At 40.1% G+C, this 21,569-nt stretch overlaps 1 protein-coding gene across 3 annotated transcripts in view; it reads left to right on the forward strand.

Annotated features, from left to right (window-relative positions):
* Positions 1-21,569, forward strand: part of LOC126253310 (tyrosine-protein phosphatase non-receptor type 4) — a 204,204-nt gene that overhangs the window by 103,651 nt on the left and 78,984 nt on the right. For all 3 annotated transcript variants that reach the window (XM_049954542.1, XM_049954544.1, XM_049954543.1), the window contains one exon: positions 14,347-14,514. In XM_049954542.1, coding sequence (XP_049810499.1) covers positions 14,347-14,514 — 168 coding nt within the window. The remainder of the gene's footprint in view (positions 1-14,346; positions 14,515-21,569) is intronic.

Genomic DNA, 21,569 nt, shown 5'->3' on the forward strand with positions numbered 1-21,569 from the left:
AAAGACACTTGTCTCATTTTGGGAACTACCAAGACAGTTATAACAAAAAACTAAATGAACAACTCTGTTAATATACACAAATGAAACAGCAAACATCAGAGGTAAAGTGGCGTATGTTATTTTAGTCAATCATATGCAATATCTCCAACACATAATATATTGCTAGAAGCAGCAGCATGTTATGGCCAAATACCAATTCAAATGTGTCATACTTCTATCAACAACAAATCTTTCTGGTAATTTGCACTGTAGAGTGCATAATCTCTATTTACCAGAATGAGCTGATTATTTGTTATTTTTCTGATTTCTTCAAACTATTGGCACCATTATTTTAAACAATGGCAGCGTAAGATTTTCCAGCTGAACTTGGCTATGATGGAAATAATTTGTAGTGAAACAATCTTGTAGGTAGGGCAACCACAGCTCTGAATAGTCATCTTGGGTATTAATAAACCACTTCAGCTGTATTTAGTCCTTTATTATTGTATCACTGCCAGTTTCATGGTCTTAAGAGCCACACCTTCAGGTAAACATCTGCATAACAATAAATCGAGAAGGAATAACAACCATAAGATGTACACTGGTTAGGTAAATTATTTTAAGATTTAAAAAAAAATTAAAAATATTAAAAAATTTTACATTAGAGTATCAAAACATTAGTGCTCACATAATTAAAACATTAGATCAGAAAAGCTCGGAACTTTGTACCCAATATTTGATGTCTGTCAGAACAGAAAACCACTAAAGGTGGTGTGTTACAGAATAAAACAGCCAATTCCAATATAGCGGTTGGATCATACTATAGTGATCCATTGGTAACTTGAAAATAAATGAAAAACAATTAAGACCTAATTTTGGACTTGAATGAAAAACCAAGAAGTGGTTGCCGTGAAATGGAGGGATGTTGTAACATCAAACCTCTCAAATAAATTGCCATTGATGGAAAGGCAGAACCTGAAAACTGTCCTTACTGTTTCTCCAAACTAAATTTTTTTTTTTTGAAGTTTCATGTACTCTTAATAAGTAACAAATTCACTACAGCCTTGGATGCTTTTCATGGTCAAAGTGAAGAATTTTTTAACACATTTTTAGGAACAATTTTTATAACTTTAAGGTTCTTGAAGTCTTTTAGTTTTAAGGTTGATTCAGTGGATCCTGCCAGCAGATCTGGTTTGTTATTGTAATATATGCATATGATGATCCTCTTTTACGTCATTACATGCTCTAGCTTTAGCATAACTTATGGGTGTTATTGTTGTTACTGTGGTCTTCAGCCCTGAGACTGGTTTGATGCAGCTCTCCATGCTACTCTATCCTGTGCAAGCTTCCTCATCTCCCAGTAACTACTGCAACATACATCCTTCTGAATCTGCTTAGTGTATTTATCTCTAGGTCTCCCTCTACGATTTTTACCCTCCTCGCTGCCCTCCAATACTAAATTTGTGATCCCTTGATGCCTCAGAACATGTCCTACCAACCGATCCCTTCTTCTAGTCAAGTTGTGCCACAAATTCCTCTTCTCCCCAATTCTATTCAACACCTCCTCATTAGTTATGTGATCTACCCATCTAATCTTCAGCATTCTTCTGTAGCACCACATTTCGAAAGCTTCTATTCTCTTCTTGTCCAAACTATTTACCGTCCATGTTTCACTTCCATACATGGCTACATTCCATGCAAATACTTTCAGAAACGATTTCCTGACACTTAAATCTGTACTCGATGTTAACAAATTTCTCTTCTTCAGGAACGCTTTCCTTGCCGTTGCCAGTCGGCATTTTATGTCCTCTCTACTTCGACCATCAGTTATTCTGCTTCCCAAATAGCAAAACTCCTTTACTACTTTAAGTGTCTCATTTCCTAATCTAATTCCCTCAGCATCACCCGACCTAATTCGACTGCATTCCATTATCCTCGTTTTGCTTTTGTTGATGTTCATCTTGTATCCTCCTTTCATGACACTGTCCATTCCGTTCAACTGCTCTTCCAAGTCCTTTGCTGTCTCTGACAGAATTACAATGTCATCGGCGAACCTCAAAGTTTTTATTTCTTCTCCATGGATTTTAATACCTACTCCGAATTTTTCTTTTGTTTCCTTTACTGCTTGCTCAATATACAGATTGAATAACATAGGGGAAAGGCTACACCCCTGTCTCATTCCCTTCCCAACCACTGCTTCCCTTTGATATCCCTCGACTCTTATAACTGCCATCTGATTTCTGTACAAATTGTAGATAGCCTTTCGCTCCCTGTATTTGACCCCTGCCACCTTCAGAATTTGAAAGAGGATTTTGTCAACGTTGTGAAAAGCTTTCTGTAAGTCTACAAATGCTAGAAACGTAGGTTTGCCTTTTCTTAATCTAGCTTCTAAGATAAGTCGTAGGATCAGTATTGTCTCACGTGTTCTAATATCTGTACGGAATCCAAACTGATCTTCCCCAAGGTCAGCTTCTACAAATTTTTACATTCGTCTGTAAAGAATTCACATTAGTATTTTGCAGCCATGACGTATTACACTGATAGTTCAGTAATTTTCACATCTGTCAACACCTGCTATCTTTGGGATTGGAATTATTATATTCTTCTTGAAGTCTGAGGGTATTTCGCCTGTCTCATACATTTTCCTCACCAGATGGTAGAGTTTTGTCAGAACTGGCTCTCCCAAGAAATGTTGTTAAATCCCGGGGCCTTGTTTCGACTTAGGTCTTCCAGTGCTCCGTCAAACTCTTTACGCAGTATCATATCTCCCATTTCATCTTCATCTACATCCTCTTCCATTTCCATAATATTGCCCTGAAGTACATCGCCCTTTTATAGACACTCTATATAGTGCTTCCACCTTTCTGCTTTCCCTTCTTTGCTTTGAACTGGGTTTCCATCTGAGCTCTTGATATTCATACATGTGGTTCTCTTTTCTCCAAAGGTCTCTTTAATTTTCCTGTAGGCAGTATCTATCTTACCCCTAGTGAGATAAGCCTCTACATCCTTACATTTGTCCTCTAGCCATCCCTGCTTAGCCATTTTGCACTTCCTGTTTATCTCATTTTTGAGACATTTGTATTCCTTCTTTCCTGCTTCATTTATTGCATTTTTATATTTTCTTCTTTCATCAATTAAATTCAATATTTCTTGTGTTACCCAAGGATTTCTACTAGCCTTCGTCTTTTTACCTACTTGATCCTCTGCTGCCTTCACTACTTCATCCCTCAGAGCTACCCATTCTTCTTCTACTGTATTTCGTTCCCCCATTCCTGTCAATTGTTCCCTTACGCTGTCCCTGAAACTCTGTACAACCTCTGGTTTAATCAGTTTGTCCAGGTCCAATCTCGTTAAATTTCCATCTTTTTGCAGTTTCTTCAGTTTTAATCTACAGTTCATAACCAGTAGATTGTGGTCAGAGTCCACATCTGCCCCTGGAAATGTCGTAGAATTTAAAACCTGGTTCCTAAATCTCTTGTCTTACCATTATATAATCTATCTGAAACCTGTCAGTATCTCCAGGCTTCTTCCATGTATACAATCTTCTTTTATGATGGGTGTTATTAAGAAAAAAAAAAGTCAGTTGTCAGTGTCATATTGTTATTCCACAGGTGGTTTTTCAAAAAAAAAAAAATTACATTTTTCACCAATATTCCTTGTTATCATTCACCATTACTGTATCACCCAAAAGACCCCCAACCATTTGGTCGGGCCGGCACATCCTCAGTTCATTCGTGAGCCGTCCACAGGCAAGTTGTTTACTTTCCTGCCGTCAGTATGACACAGCATGTGGCTGCGTCCCCTGTTTATGATTCTGTATCGATCGGAGAAGCTGTAAGTGGGGTATTTAGGTTCTGCTTTTCTGGAAATAGCTATTTATGTGTTTGGTTCAAATTGAACATGCCTCAATTTTGGGGCAACCACTTCTTGGTTTTTCTTTCTGTCCCAAAATTAAGTCTTAGCAGTTTTTCATTTATTTTTGCCTTACCATTGGATCACTATAGTATGATTTGTGTAGGACCCAACAGCTATATTGGAATTCGGCTGTTTTATTCTATGACACACTGTCGTTGAGCAGTGTTTTGTTCTGAAGGACAATAAATGTTGAGTTCAAAGTTCTGAGCTTTTCCGCTCTAATGTTTTAGTTATGTGAGTATTGATATTCTCATGTAAAAGATTTTAATATTATTTAATTTTTTAAGTTAAAATAATTTACCATGCCAGTATTTGTCAGGATTGTTATTCCTTCTGGATTTATTGTTATACAGATGTTCACTTGAAGATATGGCTCTTAAGACCACGAAACTGGTAGTGATCCAATAATAAAGGACTAAATACAGCTGAAGTGGTGAAGCGGTTTTTTAATACCCAAGAATTTTTAGTGACATGCAGTTTCATTTACTTTCTGATCCATATATATATATATATATATATATATATATATATATATATATATATCATCAATGCTTCTTTTATATGTAGCTGAGTATGGACTACTGTTAGCAATTTTGGTGAATATCTGACTTGTGCCAGTGATGAAAAGTAAAAGGTTTGACATGCAGTGTGGGCTGTGAAGAATGTTGCTTGAAGTCAGCATGCCCAGTGAGTTAATTTTATTCTCAGAGAGGAGAGTAGAATGAAATTTTCTCTGGGTACAGCATTTGGCACAATGTTTAGCTCACTCTGAGAAGCTACTAAGTGGTGATAAAAACAGTGCCATACATATCCCTAACTCAAGTGTAAATGTATGTTACAGTTTATTATTAATTGATTTTCAAAATATATTTCTCATTTTTATACCATCACTATACTCTCTCAAGCACAGTAGAAATATGCAATTAAAATGATTTACTGAAATTATTTAAATGGAGGGCTACTTTCAGCTTGTTGAGCCATCAAGTTATTTTGGTGGATCATTTTGAATTGCATACTTCATCTTCCCCATTTCAAGTAACCTTTTGGATATTTGTTGTTGTAGTGAATTTTATTGTGACATCCATTTCACTTGCTGTTAGAATTATCAATTGCTTTCTTCTGTAACTTCTCACAGTTCCCCTGTGTGATATGATGAAAACTGAATCTGAGGCACTAGCAAATTAATAAATAGTTATTAGCTAACATAAATGCAACAGAGATAAATAGTTCAGAGTAGAGACTGACTAAATGATATAGATAGAGAGATTTTAATTAATGTATTGGAATCCATTACAAACAAACCTAATTCTTACCTCTGTAGACGACGACGACATTGTCCTTTGCAATATTGATTATATCTCGTACATGGCATTTTAATTGTAGTGAATTGTGTTATTTATTATGTGTGATTTTGATTTCTCTTTGAGATATTATATCTACTTACCCACGCTGATTTATAATCCATTAACAGATGAAGGTGGCAGGGGTAAAATACAGGGAGCGAAAGGCTACTTACAATCTGTACAGAAACCAGATGGCAGTTAAGAGTCGAGGGACATCAAAGGGAAGCATTGGTTGGGAAGGGAGTGAGACAGGGTTGTAGCCTATCCCCGATGTTATTCAATCTGTATATTGAGCAAGCAGTAAAGGAAACGAAAGAAAAGTTCGGAGTAGGTATTAAAATCCATGGAGAAGAAATAAAAACTTTGAGGTTCGCTGATGACATTGTAATTCTGTCAGAGACAGCAAAGGACTTGGAAGAGCAGTTGAATGGAATGGATAGTGTCTTGAAAGGAGGATATAAGATGAACATCAACAAAAGCAAAACAAGGATAACGGAATGTAGTCGAATTAAGTCGGGTGATGCTGAGGGAATTAGATTAGGAAAAGAGACACTTAAAGTAGTAAAGGAGTTTTGGTATTTGGGGAGCAAAATAACTTTTGATTGCTGAAGTAGAGCGGATATAAAATGCAGACTGGCAATGGCAAGGAAAGCGTTTCTGAAGAAGAGAAATTTGTCAACATCGAGTATAGATTTAAGTGCCAGGAAGTCATTTCTGAAAGTATTTGTATGGAGTGTAGCCATGTATGGAAGTGAAACATGGACGGTAAATAGTTTGGACAAGAAGAGAATAGAAGCTTTTGAAATGTGGTGCTACAGAAGAATGCTGAAAATTAGATGGGTAGATCACATAACTAATGAGGAAGTATTGAATAGAATTGGGGAGAAGATAAGTTTGTGGCACAACTTGACCAGAAGAAGGGATCAGTTGGTAGGACATGTTCTGAGACATCAAGGGATCATCAATTTAGTACTGGAGGGCAGCGTGGAGGGTAAAAATCATAGAGGGAAACCAAGAGATAAATACACGAAGCAGATTCAGAAGGATGTAGGTTGCGGTAGGTACTGGGAGATGGAGAAGCTTGCACAGGATAGAGTGGCGTGGAGAGCTGCATCAAACCAGTCTCGGGACTGAAGACTACAACAACAACAGATGAAAATTGTGAAAAGTTTCAGAAGTTTGACTTTCTGTTATTTAAAAAGGAAGTACTTAAATTCGGAAGGTAATGCATCACTCTGGAATAAGGAAAATATATTAAGACTTTTATTGTAATGTACACAGTGCTTTGGAACTGATTTATAATGCATTTGGAACTGGCTAGTAGCTATTTGTAAGCTATTTGTCTTGCTGATCACTACCCAACCAGCAGGTTCAATGCATCCATTCGAAGAAAATACTGCTGTTTCTTTTGTTGCATGAATACAAGTCTTACAGCAATTAGTTACAACTGTTCTTTTTCTCTATTGGGATGGGATTAGATAAGTCTTGTTAAGAAAGTAATGAAGTGTTGTTGTATTGAGATAAATGAATAGTCCTGTCACAGGTACAACCTGCTATGTTAGAGGCAAGGCCACCTTTGAAAGAAGTCACATCCCTAGCTATCCAACACATTAATAACCATTACCAAACTTGCCAGGAGCCAAGTTGTCCAGCCATTGGCAAAATATGTCACTGAGCACAGGATGCTAATCTTTGGATCACCTCTTTCTCGCTCCCTCCCTCCTCCCCCCTCCTCTTTTTGACAGTTTGTCTGAATTGTGTAGATGTGAATTCTTACAGCTCATCTTTCTATCTCGTATTGCTTGTGGCCTCAGTTTACACTAGCCATGCTGCCGTACCTCCCACCTAAGTGAAATTACACCTATGCATTCATGATATAAGAAAGAAACTCTTTGCAGAGACAAGTGGCCATCGCAGATTGGCACCCAGTGATTTGTGGGAATGCCTCGATGCAGATCTTTTTATGCCATATTCATGATATATTTCAAAATCGTCTTAAGGTCAGTGCTATAAAATACACAAATCAGCCACACACTAATATACTTCGAAACAAGGAATGGATGTACAGATTTATACTTACAAATGTAACATAAAGTATACAACGTAAATCATCTAAAACTTGAATTGTATAATTTTGTGAATGCGTCAAGACATTAAAGCAGCAATTTGGCAAATTATAGTAGGCAGAGAGGCACTTAATTTGTTGTGTAGCTAATACTAATTTAATCTCTAACCAACCTTGATATAGAAGGAATATTTTTTAAATGGAATGATATAATTTTTAATGGCATTCAAAAGCTCTTGAAAAGATCGAACTATGATGTAACGCTGTTTAACATTGTTATTAACACTTTGCCGTCTGCACGTCTTGTTTGGCGCCGGCAGTGCTAATTCGTATTACTTGGCTTGTCGCCGGCAGTTATTGACATTATCGGGAGATTATAAATTGTTACGTTTTACTAATCTCATAATTAGTTCTCATAAGTTCTCAACCCTGTTCCCCTTATTTCATGAAACTTCGAAGATATGCATTTGTAAATAAATACAAAATTCGTTTGTTGCATATATTTGTGTATTTGCAGTGTCTTCGGTACTAAGTATTTCTCTTTCATATGATAACACAGCAAAACAGTCTCCAAGATGTAACACAACTCCACAAGACTTGCATATTAAGTTGGTTGTGGTTCTTTTTTTGTTTTTGGAACACACATGGCAGTTTCTTCGTTTTCATGTATTCGTTACAGAAATAAGTATTAGTTGGTGTTGCTTTATTTGACCAGAAATTCTGTCAACCAGATCATGATGAGACATACGCGATGTACTGGCAACCTCCAAGTTTTGCTCAGAAGCAAGTACATGGTTTTTTATCTACGAATCGGACACTATCCATAAAAAATTGTGAAATCGGAGACGCTTGTGTTCTGTAATGAAATATTGACATGTATGGAATGCATTAAATAATGTGCAATTAAAGAGGTACGTGCAAACCTTTTTTGACCATTTCATAGTTCTTCTGTATAGAGGGTGATAACTCAAATATTGGTCTGCCCAATCCACTCCTTTCATGTATTTGTTGTAGTCTAATATACTTTCATGGTTTTTTTAATTGTGTAATTAGTTTTTCTACATTTTCTTTGAGTGTCAGTTAAAGTGGCGTTATGTATTGTAGAGACCATTTATATCATTTTAGTTTTCGAAGCTCTCCATACCTGTGCGAGTACTTCACCTTACCCTTGATGACAAAATTCAAACACATTGATTTTTGCGCATTTTAATTTTTCCGGAATTCCTCTATTTTGTCTTATCATTCCACAAACTCGTATTTTCTATTCAAGTAACGTCTCTGCAAGTTCTGCACTGTTATAATAATTATCCATAAGAAGGTGTCAATAGTTCCATCACTGTTTTTGCTAAAGGCTGTCCAGCCCTGGAATATGTCTTGAATGAGGAAATGTATCCCGTACTAGAATCACACAGCATCTGAATGATTATACCATATTTTGTTATTTTCGACAGATTATAAACTTTAAAATTTAACTGTCCACACCACGGTATCATTCTTTCATCAGTTGAGGTGTTTTGTCTTAGATTAAAAGTTTCTTTAAACTTTTTGGAAAAATTATCAATTACAAATTGCACTTTCAAAAGCCAATCAGCATTATCCGGTTTGTTGTTGTCAGAAAAATGTACAAATGATAATATTTGTCTGAATCGGTTGCGGGACATCGTTTTGCGAAATATTGGTGTGTCCATCAATGGATTCGTTGACCAGTAATCATCGATCCTTGCTTTTTTTTACACTTCCCGTAAGGATAGCAAGCCCAAACCATTTTCTAAGTTCGAGTCCCGTAATGTCGACAAATTTGGCATTTTTTAAAATCCAGTTTTCTTCTATTGTAATTTAGACTGTAGTACTTGTTGGTTTTGTTACTAATCTATTCAAATAGATCATTACCAGTATATGATTCTAAGACATCGTCAACCTCTGTGTATCTTTGGGAAATATGTTTGGACCCAGAGATCCTTCAAATTTATAATTGGTCCTTGGTAAATAAACGTCTGACCACATTGCACTGTCTTCCTAGTGTGATTCATCCGAATCAGTTGGCAACTGTAGTGTTCGCTGAATTCTTTGTGGACTATCTTGCGATGATTCTGCTTCAGTTTCATTTTTTTGATATCCAATGTCCTCTTCCCAATCGGAAGGACGACGGTTCAATCCCGCGTCCGACCATCCTGATTTAGGTTTTCCGTGATTTCCCTAAATCGCTCCAGGCAAATGCCGGGATGGTTCCTTTGAAAGGGCACGGCCGACTTCCTTCCCCATCCTTCCCTAACCCTATGAGACCGATAACCTCGCTGTTTGGTCTCTTCCCCCAAACAACCAACCAACCTCTTCCCAATCGGCCAAGTCGTCCATAACGTCAGACAAGACGTCCACACATTCACCATAAATAATTGTATCGTCTCTTTTATCTGCCAAGATGAAAGGGCACAAGTACTTTAAAAACAAAAAACTTGTTGATGTGCATAACTTATTGTTACCGAAACAAAACACCAACAGAATGCAAAAGATACTAAAGTGCTGTCGCCGGCCGCTGCGTGATACTATGCTCACAATACCACTTAGGTTTTGCCAGCCACTGAGTGATACTATGCACCCAACACCACTGTGGTGTCGCCGACAGTTGTCTGATATTTCCTGCACGACACCACTGTGGTGCCGCCGGCTGTTGACCGCTATTTCGCGCATGACATCACTGTGGTGTCTCCGGACGGCAAAGTGTTAAAACGTCTTGCAGAATTATCCAAGAAATGTGCTAAACTTGAAAGGCAAGTTGGTCAGAAACAGCTACTGTGGTGTAAACTTCGCCATTGGGGGTGTCAGGTCAGGCTCCATCATTGTATGTCACACAGAGATAGGCCTACACTACTAGGATAAAATGAATCTTCTCTTGCTCCTATGTTATGCAGAATAGGTTTTGGGTCAGATATTATTGTTGTTAATGAAACTGAATGTTGACTTCCACTTTACCATAAATGGCATGGGAAAATTATTTCAAATGTGTGTTAAGTACTTTTGTTTCAATGAAAAGATTTCATGGAAACAAGAAACAGTCGAAAGACTTCATGTGGCTGTGGAGCCTGCCACGAGTGCTCCACTTGGCAGACTTTACACTGAAGTAGATTACTTCAGCTACCTTGCTTTTCAATTTTAGCAAAATTCCTGGATACTTTTTGCAAAAGTTTGTCTAAACATTAACAGGTATTACATAACTGTACTTGCCTTTCAAGAGCTTTCGATTTCCATGAACAGTAAATTGTTCCACAGAAAAAAAAAAGGGTATACTTACTTCAATATCTTCCTGTGGATGGATATGTGTGTGTGTGTGTGTGTGTGTGTGTGTGTGTGTGTGTGTTTGTTTGTGTGTGTGCGCGAGTGTATACCCGTCCTTTTTTCCCCCCTAAGGTAAGTCTTTCCGGTCCCGGGATTGGAATGACTCCTTACCCTCTCCCTTAAAACCCACATCCTTTCGTCTTTCCCTCTCTTTCCTGGTGGGGCGGTGATTTGTTGCGAGGGCTTGAGTTTTGTGTGTGTGTTTGTGTTTGTTTGTGTGTCTATCGACCTGCCAGCGCTTTCATTCGGTGGGTCACATCGTCTTTGCTTTTAGATATATTTTTCCCACGTGGAATGTTTCCCTCTGTTATATTGATATCAGTAATTTGAACCCAACAATTACGTTTGTTATTGTCACTGATGCATTTCGAAATCTTTTCTGTCGTCTTATTTTCTCTTTCTGTTTTTGCCAGTAGTTTCACTTTGTATTCACCTTCTCCTTTTTACCGTAATCTGCCATACAATTTTATCCCGCCTATATATACTCAATAATACGTAACCCACTTCCAAACCATAACCAAAAAAATTTTTTGGCCGCTTTCAACACTACCGCCGCTATAAAATCCACCATTTCTAGTTCACAAACAGTTCCTTTCACCTTTTAAACAACCATTTCGGCTAGTTCTAATAACTTTCGCTTTATTTCCATTTCTGTTTTCCACACATCACTGATAATTTTTATCCGCTTCCCACAGGTTTTAACGTCATTATTTCTTCGTCAGACAATTGTTAGCCTCATTTTCATAATCTGCCACCACAAAACCACTCCTTTTAATATATTACACGCAGTTTTTTCGAAATCTTCCCGAATTTCTCCGTCCTTTAACGTGTTTTGGCGGCAACACAACCACCTAACCTTTGTGCACATCGTTGTCTACCAACCCAAGTCCAACATAGCCCAGCTGTAACCAACACCTTCTCGCCTTTTTTCACACCAGATCTCCAGTTACTTTCCAGTTCACCTTTATCTCTACCCATATATTTTCATTTTCATTTCAGCCTCATGTTACACTTTCCACCTTCTAATACCATGTCACCCTCACAACACCCCCACAACGACCCCATTAAGTTTTATTTACATTCCCTCCGCAAACATGCCTTCGCCCTAGCCAGATTACGCTCCCATATTCTATTTTCTCAGGCTTGTCTGACATTTGGCATTACCCCCAAAGGCCTCACACTTAAAGTTCCCATCTCTGGCTGCAGATTTAAAAAAGGGGTGTATATGTGTGGATGGATATGTGTGTGTGTGCGAGTGTATACCCGTCCTTTTTTCCCCCTAAGGTAAGTCTTTCCGCTCCTGGGATTGGAATGACTCCTTACCCTCTCCCTTAAAACCCACATCCTTTCGTCTTTCCCTCTCCTTCCCTCTTTCCTGGTGGGGCGGCGGTTTGTTGCGAGGGCTTGAGTTTTGTGTGTGTGTTTGTGTTTGTTTGTGTGTGTATCAACCTGCCAGCGCTTTCGTTCGGTGGGTCACATCGTCTTTGTTTTCAGATATATGATGTTATATTTCTATGCATAACTTTGTAAGTCATCATTTCTTGTTTCATTTCCAAAGTACATTGTGTGTATCTGATATATGTATTTTATAACACAGACTTGAAGCTGCTGCTGATTTCAAAATCTGTGAAATAAAAAGATTTGTGAGCTAGGCGTTCCTACATATCATTGAATTGAACTTCATGTATCAGGTAACACTTAACTCTGGCTTGTCAGAGTTGGTGGAGCTATCTGGTGCAAAATTGTTGTCCAGTTCACTTGCTGTTTGTCTCTTCCAGCCTCCATCTGTCCTTTCTTGAGTCCCTCCTCCTCCTCCTCCATGTTCCTCTCACCCACTCCACCTGACACAAAACCTCATTCCCAGTCAGGTAACTTTCTCGTTACTCGTGTTGTGGTGCTCCGATGCTGATGCAAATATTCAGGTTCTGCAATAACAATGCAGATGTGCTGAAACAAATGAAAGTAGACAAATAAGACTTACTTAATGTAACTTGAACAGTATTCTCTACCCTGACTGATTTAAAATATTTTATGTAACAATCACTTAACTTTTACTGTGGTATATGTAATTTCATAATATTATATTTTTGTGACTCATGCAGAATGGTTCAACATTGGATTGTTCTGTTTGTTGTGGTAATGTCCTTGCAATATTTCAATTATTTTCTTTAATATTCCTAATTTTTTAAATATCAGGAGTTTTGTGTTCTTTCGATACTTCGTATCTGCTTTGTTCTTTTGATACTTTGTATCTACTTTATAGCACTGCAAAAGAGGTAAAATGAAATGTTACTTTCATCAACCACTGACAAGATCCCCAATACACAATATATTGCCAGAAACAGCAGCAAGTTATGGGCAAATTCTAATTCAGATATGTCATGTTTTTATTAACAAAAAATATCTCTGGTAATTTGCAGTTGACTGTATCTGGTCTCTAATGTCGGATCTCTTATTTATCAGAATGTGCTAATTATAGTTAGTTTTTTGATTTCTTCAAACTATTGGCTCCATTGTTTTTAAAACACAATTGCAGCCTAGGATTTTCCAGACAAACTTGAGTATGATGGAAATAATTTGTAGTAAGGGCACAGTTACATTTACCTTAGTCAATGGTATGTCAGCAATGTACCTTTTGTATGTTGTTAAGAATTGATAACTGTGGTGGCAGTTTTAGTGAGCATCAAATTTGTGCCAATGATGAAAAGTAAAAGGTTTGACATGCAGTGCGGACTGTGAAGAATGTTACTTGAAGTCAGCATGCCCAGAGAGTTTATTTTATTCATTTTGAGGGGAATAGTGACATTTTCTCTGGGTACAGATTGCAGCACTATATTTACCCCACCCTGAGCAGCTGCTAAGAGGTGGTAAAAGAGTGCCTCACATGTCCTTAACTCAAGTGTAAATGTATGTCATAGTTTTTTATTAATTTATTTTAAAATGTATTTCATTTTTTAAACCACCTCCATACTTTTTGAAGTACAGTACACGAAACCTGCAGATACACTCTATTGAAGTTACTTGCGTGGAAGGCTACTATCAGCCTGTTGAGATCAAGTAATTTTATTGGAAAATATTGAGTTGCATACTTCATCTCCAGCAGTTGACATTACCTTTTGGATAATTATAGCTTTACTGATATTATTATTATTATTATTATTATTTTTTTGTGACATCCTTTTCACTTGCTGTTTATTCAGTTGCTTTCTTCTGTAACTTCTCACAGTTCCCCTGTGTGATAATGACGAAAATTGAGTCTGAGGCACTACCAAATTCATAAATTTCATTACTAGGTAACTTAAACGAGACAGTCTGGAATTGGAAGTAGAGACCCATCAAGTTATCTAGACACATTCTTGAAGTATTTGTGTTGTATGAGACAAGCGCCAACTCGCCTTCAGAGCTCTTCAGAAGAAATCCACACTAAGAAAGTTAACTAATGTTAATAAGTCAACTTAGATGCAATGAAACTGGGTGAAATAGAAATGAACAGTTGTTCCCTGCTCTTAAAAAATGAGGAATCTTAGGCTCCATATTAGTTTTTGTTAATCTCATAAATGTAGAGTTTTTTTTTTGTCTGCTGCTGGGTGGTGAGTATTTCTGGATTTAGTTGCATGTAATTTCAGTCTGGACTATGGATTTAAGTATTTATTGGAAGTATAAAATGACTACCTGAAGAAAGATATTAAGTTTGCAATATTTTATTCTTAGATTTCTGAAGAAGGTCTGGTTGTTATAAGAATTACACCTGATGAACAAGGAAGATTTGGGTTCAATGTTAAAGGAGGTGCCAATTTAAATATGCCAATTGTTGTATCCAGAGTGGTTCCTAATACACCAGCTGACAGATGCTGTCCAAAACTGAATGAGGGAGATCAGGTATGTCATATGGAATTTCATCAATGTTAACCTTCTTCACTATTCTTGTATGGCATGCAGAAGCCTAAAATGATTTTAACTGTGCAGTACAGATTGATTATTTTGCTAGATAATGAATTTACTTGTGGATTAATAAGAGAATTTTTTGCAGTTTGCTTTGAAGTCTAGTCTATATCTTTCAAACTTTCAAAAAATTTTGTTATGTAATTATGGTAAATGTCTGTAGAGTTTGTACCTTGTAGGTAAGTGAAATTACAACTTTATTAATGTAGTTATCAGTTACGTTTCATATGCATCCTGTGATTTCTTGAGAAGGTGGCCAGTAGAGTGAATTCAGAGGTGTGATGTAACAACCAACAACACGTTAGATTGCCATATAGATGGTTGAGCAACTTAAATGAGGGTTGCTAAAAGAAAAGTGACAAGACAACCGGATATATTCAGATAACTAGTATTTCATTTAGGATTAAAGATTGTTTTATCTTCTGTATTTATTTTTCCTGTAAGATAACGATAAATAGAATTAGTTTCATGATGTGTTTCTTCTAACTTTTAATGTTTTTCTGTTTGTTAATGAAACAAAAAAAAATTGATCAACTGTCACTGGTAAGAAATAAATTCTGCCAAGCACTTTACTATGACTTTTTGAAAGTCTGTGCAGATTATTTTTTGAGTCATCAGTCTACTGACTGGTTTGATGTGGCCCACCAGGAATTCATGTCCTGTGCCAACCTTTCCATCTCAGAGTAGCATTTGCAACCTAAGTCCTCTATTATTTGCTGAGTGTATTCCAATCTGTTTTCCTTTTCAGTTTGTACCTGCCATAGCCCCCCTCTAGTACCATGGATGTTGTCCCCTGATCTGTTAACAGATGCTCTATCATCCTATTCCTTCTTCCTTGAGTAACCACATGGACCCCAAAAACGGGCCCACAAAATCGATATGGATGTGATCGCAGGGCCGGCGAGGCACAGGCCAGGGTGCAAACGACTGAGGAGGGCTTGCCTGGTGACGCGCACAGACAGTACACCCACGGACCAGGCGCTCAATATCGCCATCGATGCCGGGCCAATACACATGCCGGCGAGCCAAAACTTTCATACGGGACATAACCCAGTGCCCGCGGTGTAACAAACTGAGCACTCGAAGCCGCAATTCCAGAGGGATGACCACCCGGTGAGCATCCGACTCTGTGGCCAACAGGAGGACATCATTGACCACGGAGAGCCTGTGGGACAGGTGGCGCCAGGCGCTGAAATCGGACTGCATCCGACGAGTAACATAGGATGGCCACCTGTGGGCCACGTAGTTGAGAACTTGCCGCAAGACAGGGTCGCAGCGGGTAGCTGCAGCAACGTCAGCAGCAATAAGAGGTAGACTGTCCAGCGCATCCCGGTGGGTGGAATCGGAGCAGAGGACCTCCTGTTGGTCAAAGGCAGGATCAGGGCCTGCTGGGAGATGTGACAAAGTGTCTGCATTAGTATGGTGGGCGGTGAGCTTATACCGGATGGTGTAAGCGTAATTACGTAAAAACAATGCCCAGCGCTGGAGACGTTGAGCCGTCTACTCGGGAAGGTGAGAGTGGGATCCGAAAAGTGTAACCAAGGGTTTATGGTCCGTCAGGAGGGTGAACTTTGCCCCAAAGAGATAGGTGTGAAATTTCTGGACGGTGAACACGATCGCCAGGGCCTCCTTTTCAATCTGGAAGTAGTTCCGTTGTGCTGGGGTCAACGTCTTAGGGGCATAAGCGATGGGCTGTTCGGAGCCATCGGCATCCCAGTGCGCGAGGACGGACCCAGTGCCGTATGCTGACGCATCAGCTGCCACAACCAAGGGGCGGTCCAGAGAGAAGGGAGTAAGGCAAGGGGCGGACTTCAGCATCACCTTTAAACGGAGAAAAGCCTGGTCACAGGCAGGAGTCCAAACAAAAGGTACCCCTTTGCGACGCAAGTGATTGAGGGGTTGAGCAATGGAGGCAGCATGGGGCAAGAACTTTAAGTAATAAGTAACCTTGCCCAAAAACACCTGCAGTTCAGATAAGTCCTTTGGACGAGGAAGGGCCTCGATGGCTGCGACGTTATGACCCGAAGGGCGAATGCCATCTTTGCTAAGCCAGTGGCCTAAGTATTCCACTTCCGGTTGGAAAAAACACTTGTCCAGCTGACAGCGTAGACCAGCAGACTGCAGAGCGTGAAATAAGGCGCTGAGGTTTTGCAAATGTTCCTGGTGGGAACGCCCGGTGACTAAGATGTCATCCAGATAATTCACACATGCAGGGATAGGCTGTGTAAGCTGCTCCAGGGATCGCTGGAAAATGGCCGGCGCCGAAGAGACACCAAAGGGAAGGCACTTGTACTTATACAATCTGAAAGGCGTGTTGATAACCATGGTGTTCTGAGATTCAGCATCCAAGGGCAACTGGTGGTATGCTTCAGCCAGGTCGATCTTGGAAAAATACTCTCCCCCGGCAAGCTTGGCAAGAGGGTCTTCCTGTTGGGGAATGGGGTAAGTGTCAACGAGGGACTGAGCATTGGCTGTAGCGCTCAAGTCCCCACACAGCCGAAGGGACCCATTGGGTTTCTGTATGACCACCAATGGTGTTGCCCATGTATTGTAAGTTACAGGTTCCAGCACGCCAGCGGCCTGGAGCCGATCAAGTTCCTGCTTGACTTCTGGCTGTAAGGCCACCGGAAGGGGCCGGGCCCGGAAAAAGCGAGGCTGTGCATCCGGCTGTAGGGTGATGTGCGCCTGAAAGCCGGAAGCACATCCGAGATGCGGTGCAAACAAAGACGCAAAATCGGAGCACAGATCATCAAAGTCCTGAAAGGGAACAGCCGTGGAAACGACCTTAACTTCATCGGAAATTGAAAAGCCAAACAGTTGAAACGCATCCAGGCCAAAAATATTCGAAGCCAATGGATGGTCGATGACAAAGAGGGTAAGGAGCCGTGGAACATGCTTGTACGTCGCCTGGATGACGAACTGCCCACGAAGGGGAATGGAACCGTCTCCGTAGGCGACCAAATGGCGAGAGGGAGGCGACAACGCAGGAGAGCCCAGCTGTGTATGTGTTGCCATATTAATCAGGGAGACGCTGGCCCCAGTGTCGGCCTGAAAACTGACATCCTTTGTGAAAATGCAGAGTTTGAGTAAAAGCTTCCGCGCTGATGGGTCATCGTTTGGGACGACCGATTGCAGATCATGGACGTTATCTTGAGGCCCCTGTCGACTGGGCCACGTTGATGTCGCGCCATGACGCCGCGATCGCTGCCACCTGTGGTTGCACCATAAGACGCTCGTTAGCCGCTTGAGCAATTTCAAAGGAGTGGGCAATGCAGAGAATCTGTTCCAAGGAGGGGTTGTCGAGTTTAAACGCCGCAGTATGGGCCTCAGGGTCGGGAGCCAGCTGAACCACCACATCCCGGTTCAGGGAGTCCGCATACGAAGCCTTACACTGCTGATTTGTGCATGTAAAATCGCATCGACGGCTGAGAGCCTGAAAGTCCGTGACCCAGGAACGACACAATTGACCAGGCTGTTTATGTTACTGGTGGAACTCCAGCCGAGAGGCAACTACATGGTAGCGTTGGGATGTCAGCAAAAGGCAGATCTCCTGGAAAGACAGGACCACAGGATCGGACAACGGTGCCAACTTGCGGAGAAGAAAGAACGTGTCGGGAGAGGCCAGAGACAAAAACAACGACCGCTGCAAGGAGTCGTCCTTGGCTTGAAAAGCCGTGAAATGTTGTTTCAGCCGTTGTAAGTAGGTTTCCCAGTCCTCTTTAGCATCATTAAAGGGTGGAAACGATGGCGGGCGCGGGAAAGCATCGGACACCCGAGAACTCTGTAGCCGGTGCGGTAACACATCCCGGCATCAACTTTGTCCGTTATCAACTGCAGCAACTTTTGTAAGATGTCTAACTGGAGCTGCTGCTGCTGCATGAGCTGCTGCTGTTGCTCCAGCAGACAGGAGAACTTCGCCTCCATACCAACAACGACCACCTTTTACCTCGTCGCCAAAATGTTGTAACTGCGACCAGGATGGTCACGGGGTACCAATGATGGAAAGTGCGGTGGGACCCGCGTAGAGGCCCGCGAACATCAACGCAACGGGAGAGGACAGACACGACCAAGGAAGGGAAGAACAAATACAACGCAATCGAACAATGGAGTCACAAGGAAACAAACACGTCCACTCGTACACAGAACAAGGAAGTAAGCTGTCTAGCACGAAGCGAGTTATAAACAGACGTACGCGAGATTAGTCTCGCTGGCTCAGCGCGAGGCAGGCACTTAAGTACGCTATCGTGGGCGCCGCTATTGGCCGCTGGGACCACGTGTTCCGTTGTGGCGCCCTCACACTAAATGCAGACCAGGAGGTACGTGCCGCCACAGCTTACGGCGCGATGGTGCAGAGACCTCTATGGGTCTTCGATGTCCATGACGTCTGGTGCGGATTCAAATTTCACGGCGCGAGGTACCAGAGTATGTTGCGATTATTGTCAAACTGCACATAGTGAAAACTGGTGGTGATAATGAATTATGCAAAAGTAAATCACATATTTTTACATATTAATGCTATCCACATTACTTCCAGTAGTAAATATATAGCTACCTTGTCACAGAGAGAAAGTGGAACTCATTGGTTGTAGCAATTATGGTTGCCTGCAAATGTCAGAAAATACATAAACCCTCTCCTTGTAGTGTGAGGTGGTTGTCCACATCCTTGCGCCACGTAATTGCGTGAGTGTGCAAACTATTTTCTTGCACATTGCTGGTAGCATCTTGTTGTGACAGCAGAGTTCTCTATTTGTGTGCACAATGTTATAAAATGGTAAATCAGAACACCCTAATGCAACCTTCTTAATTAGCTTTTAACTGTCAACTGTGTGTCATGTTATGCATTGGCAAAATACTGAGAGAAACGCCAAACATTAATCAGAGGGATGTTTGATGTGGTGTGTAGCTTCCAAGTTTAAATGATTTCTGTTGACCACTTCTGCAAGCAGTTATATTTAGTTGGTGAGTATGTTCATACTTTGAGATAACCTCTGGCAAGTAGATTGAAGAAATTCTACAGAATAAAAGTTGATCACACTAGGAAAGAACATACTACTACTCAGTAGTTTGTTTTCTTTCAAAATAAATTGCTTCAAAATAAAGTTTAATCTCTTACTAGGCACCTAAGCATCATATGGGCAAAAGTAGCTTCTCATCTGAAGTTCTGTGCAACAATAGTTTATAATACTTAATAGTACTATAAAGATAAGGAAGGCAGGAGGAAGGAGGGGAGTGTAGATAGCCCAGTAGCTGGACTGCATTGCCCCTGTGCAAATTGCAAATGACAGAATTTCTTCACTTTATAAAACCAGTAACCTGTTACATTTTAAAGTCTTTGACTGATGTTACTCATAATATTCAGCAAATTTTAATTATTCATTTAAAATATGAGAATCTTGTGTAAACACAAGTACAGAAAGTGTGTCAGTGAGGTTATGGAAGGTTCCGACAGGCACATGGAGCCATGGCAACCCCGGTGCTGTAGCCAGCTGGGCTAGATTTCGTGGTTGAAGATTCATGGCATGACTCTATCAAACCAGATGGTCCCACAAATTCTTGATTGGTTTTAAATCTGACAAGTTTAGTGAGCAGGAGAGTACAGTAAACTCATCCTGGTGCTCTTTAACCACTCATATATGCTGTGAGCTGAGAGATACATTGCATTGTCCTGTTAGTAGATGCAATCAAGCTGAGAAAAAACAAACTTCCTATAGGGAAGGACATGGGCCCCAAGGATAGATGCATAGTTGGGTTGATGCACTGTACCTTCCATAGTGATGAGATCATTCCAATGAATACTACGAAACATTCCCCAGACCACATCATTTCCTCACTTGTTGCAGGGTGTTTGTTTTCAGGCTTTTCATTTTGTGCCCTCCAATGGCAATGTGTCTGATGGAGCATAAATCATAATTCATCTGAAAAGGTCACCTGTCGCCACGCAGTAGATATCCAGTTGTGGTCCTGGCTTGAAAATTCCATTCTTGGTCACCAATAAACAGTAGTCACCATGGATGCATGGATCAAGTGCCTGTTGCAGGAGCCCACACACTGCAGTGTTCACTGAAATGTTGTTGAGGAGACATGGTTGGTTCATCTGGGTGGTCAGTTGCTCCACAGTTACCCGTCTGTATGCCTATATGCATTGCCACAGCCATCGTCAGCCCCCTGTCATATATGGTGTGTAGTGCATCACAGTTGCCTTGGCACCAGTTTGGCATAGTGCCATTTTGCCATGCAAGATGTACTTTAACCATGGTGGCACATGCACAGTTCATAAACATAGCCATTTTGGAAATACTTCAATTCTTGGCAAAAAGCCAATGATCATGTCCATTTGGACATCATATAAATCACTCCGTTTCTGCATTATGACAATGTCTTCACTGTTTCTCACTTTATACACATTTCACTGCTAGTGCTGCCCCGAGCCGTCTGTCAATGGTTATTGCACATTGATGTCAACCATAGGCAGTGATCACATTAATGTGTCTGGAATGTGTACATACTGGGTGTACATTTGTATCACCTCTGTCATGGTATTACATGTTCCTTTTTTAAATATTATAAATGAAAGACAGTTAAGGAAAATAATTCCTGAATATTAACAGAAGTGTGTAAGTACTTTCAGGGTAAATAATCAGTTGGCAGTCTATTTTGTGATAACATTTTCTTGCTTATAAAAAGTGTGTTAAACAGAATTGTTCATAGAAACGGGTCAATGGATTTTTCTACATAGTAGTGTTTAAAAATTAGCTATAAAATAGTTTCTTTATTTCTCTCTCTTAATATAAGTAATAAATTAATTGCAAATTTCGGGCACTGTACAATGACTTAAGTCTCCCAGATTGTGCGCCACCAAGCTTCAATGTCTCTTGTATGCTGCATAGAAATTTTGTTTACTCTTGAGGAGTTGGAGACTTGCTATGTTGATTTGTTTTTAGCTATAACTAAAAGTTGATGTAAGTGTGAAATTTATATAAATTTTCTATTTA

The sequence above is a fragment of the Schistocerca nitens genome, chromosome 4 (genome assembly GCF_023898315.1).
Source record: "Schistocerca nitens isolate TAMUIC-IGC-003100 chromosome 4, iqSchNite1.1, whole genome shotgun sequence".
Taxonomy (NCBI): Eukaryota; Metazoa; Arthropoda; class Insecta; order Orthoptera; family Acrididae; genus Schistocerca; species Schistocerca nitens.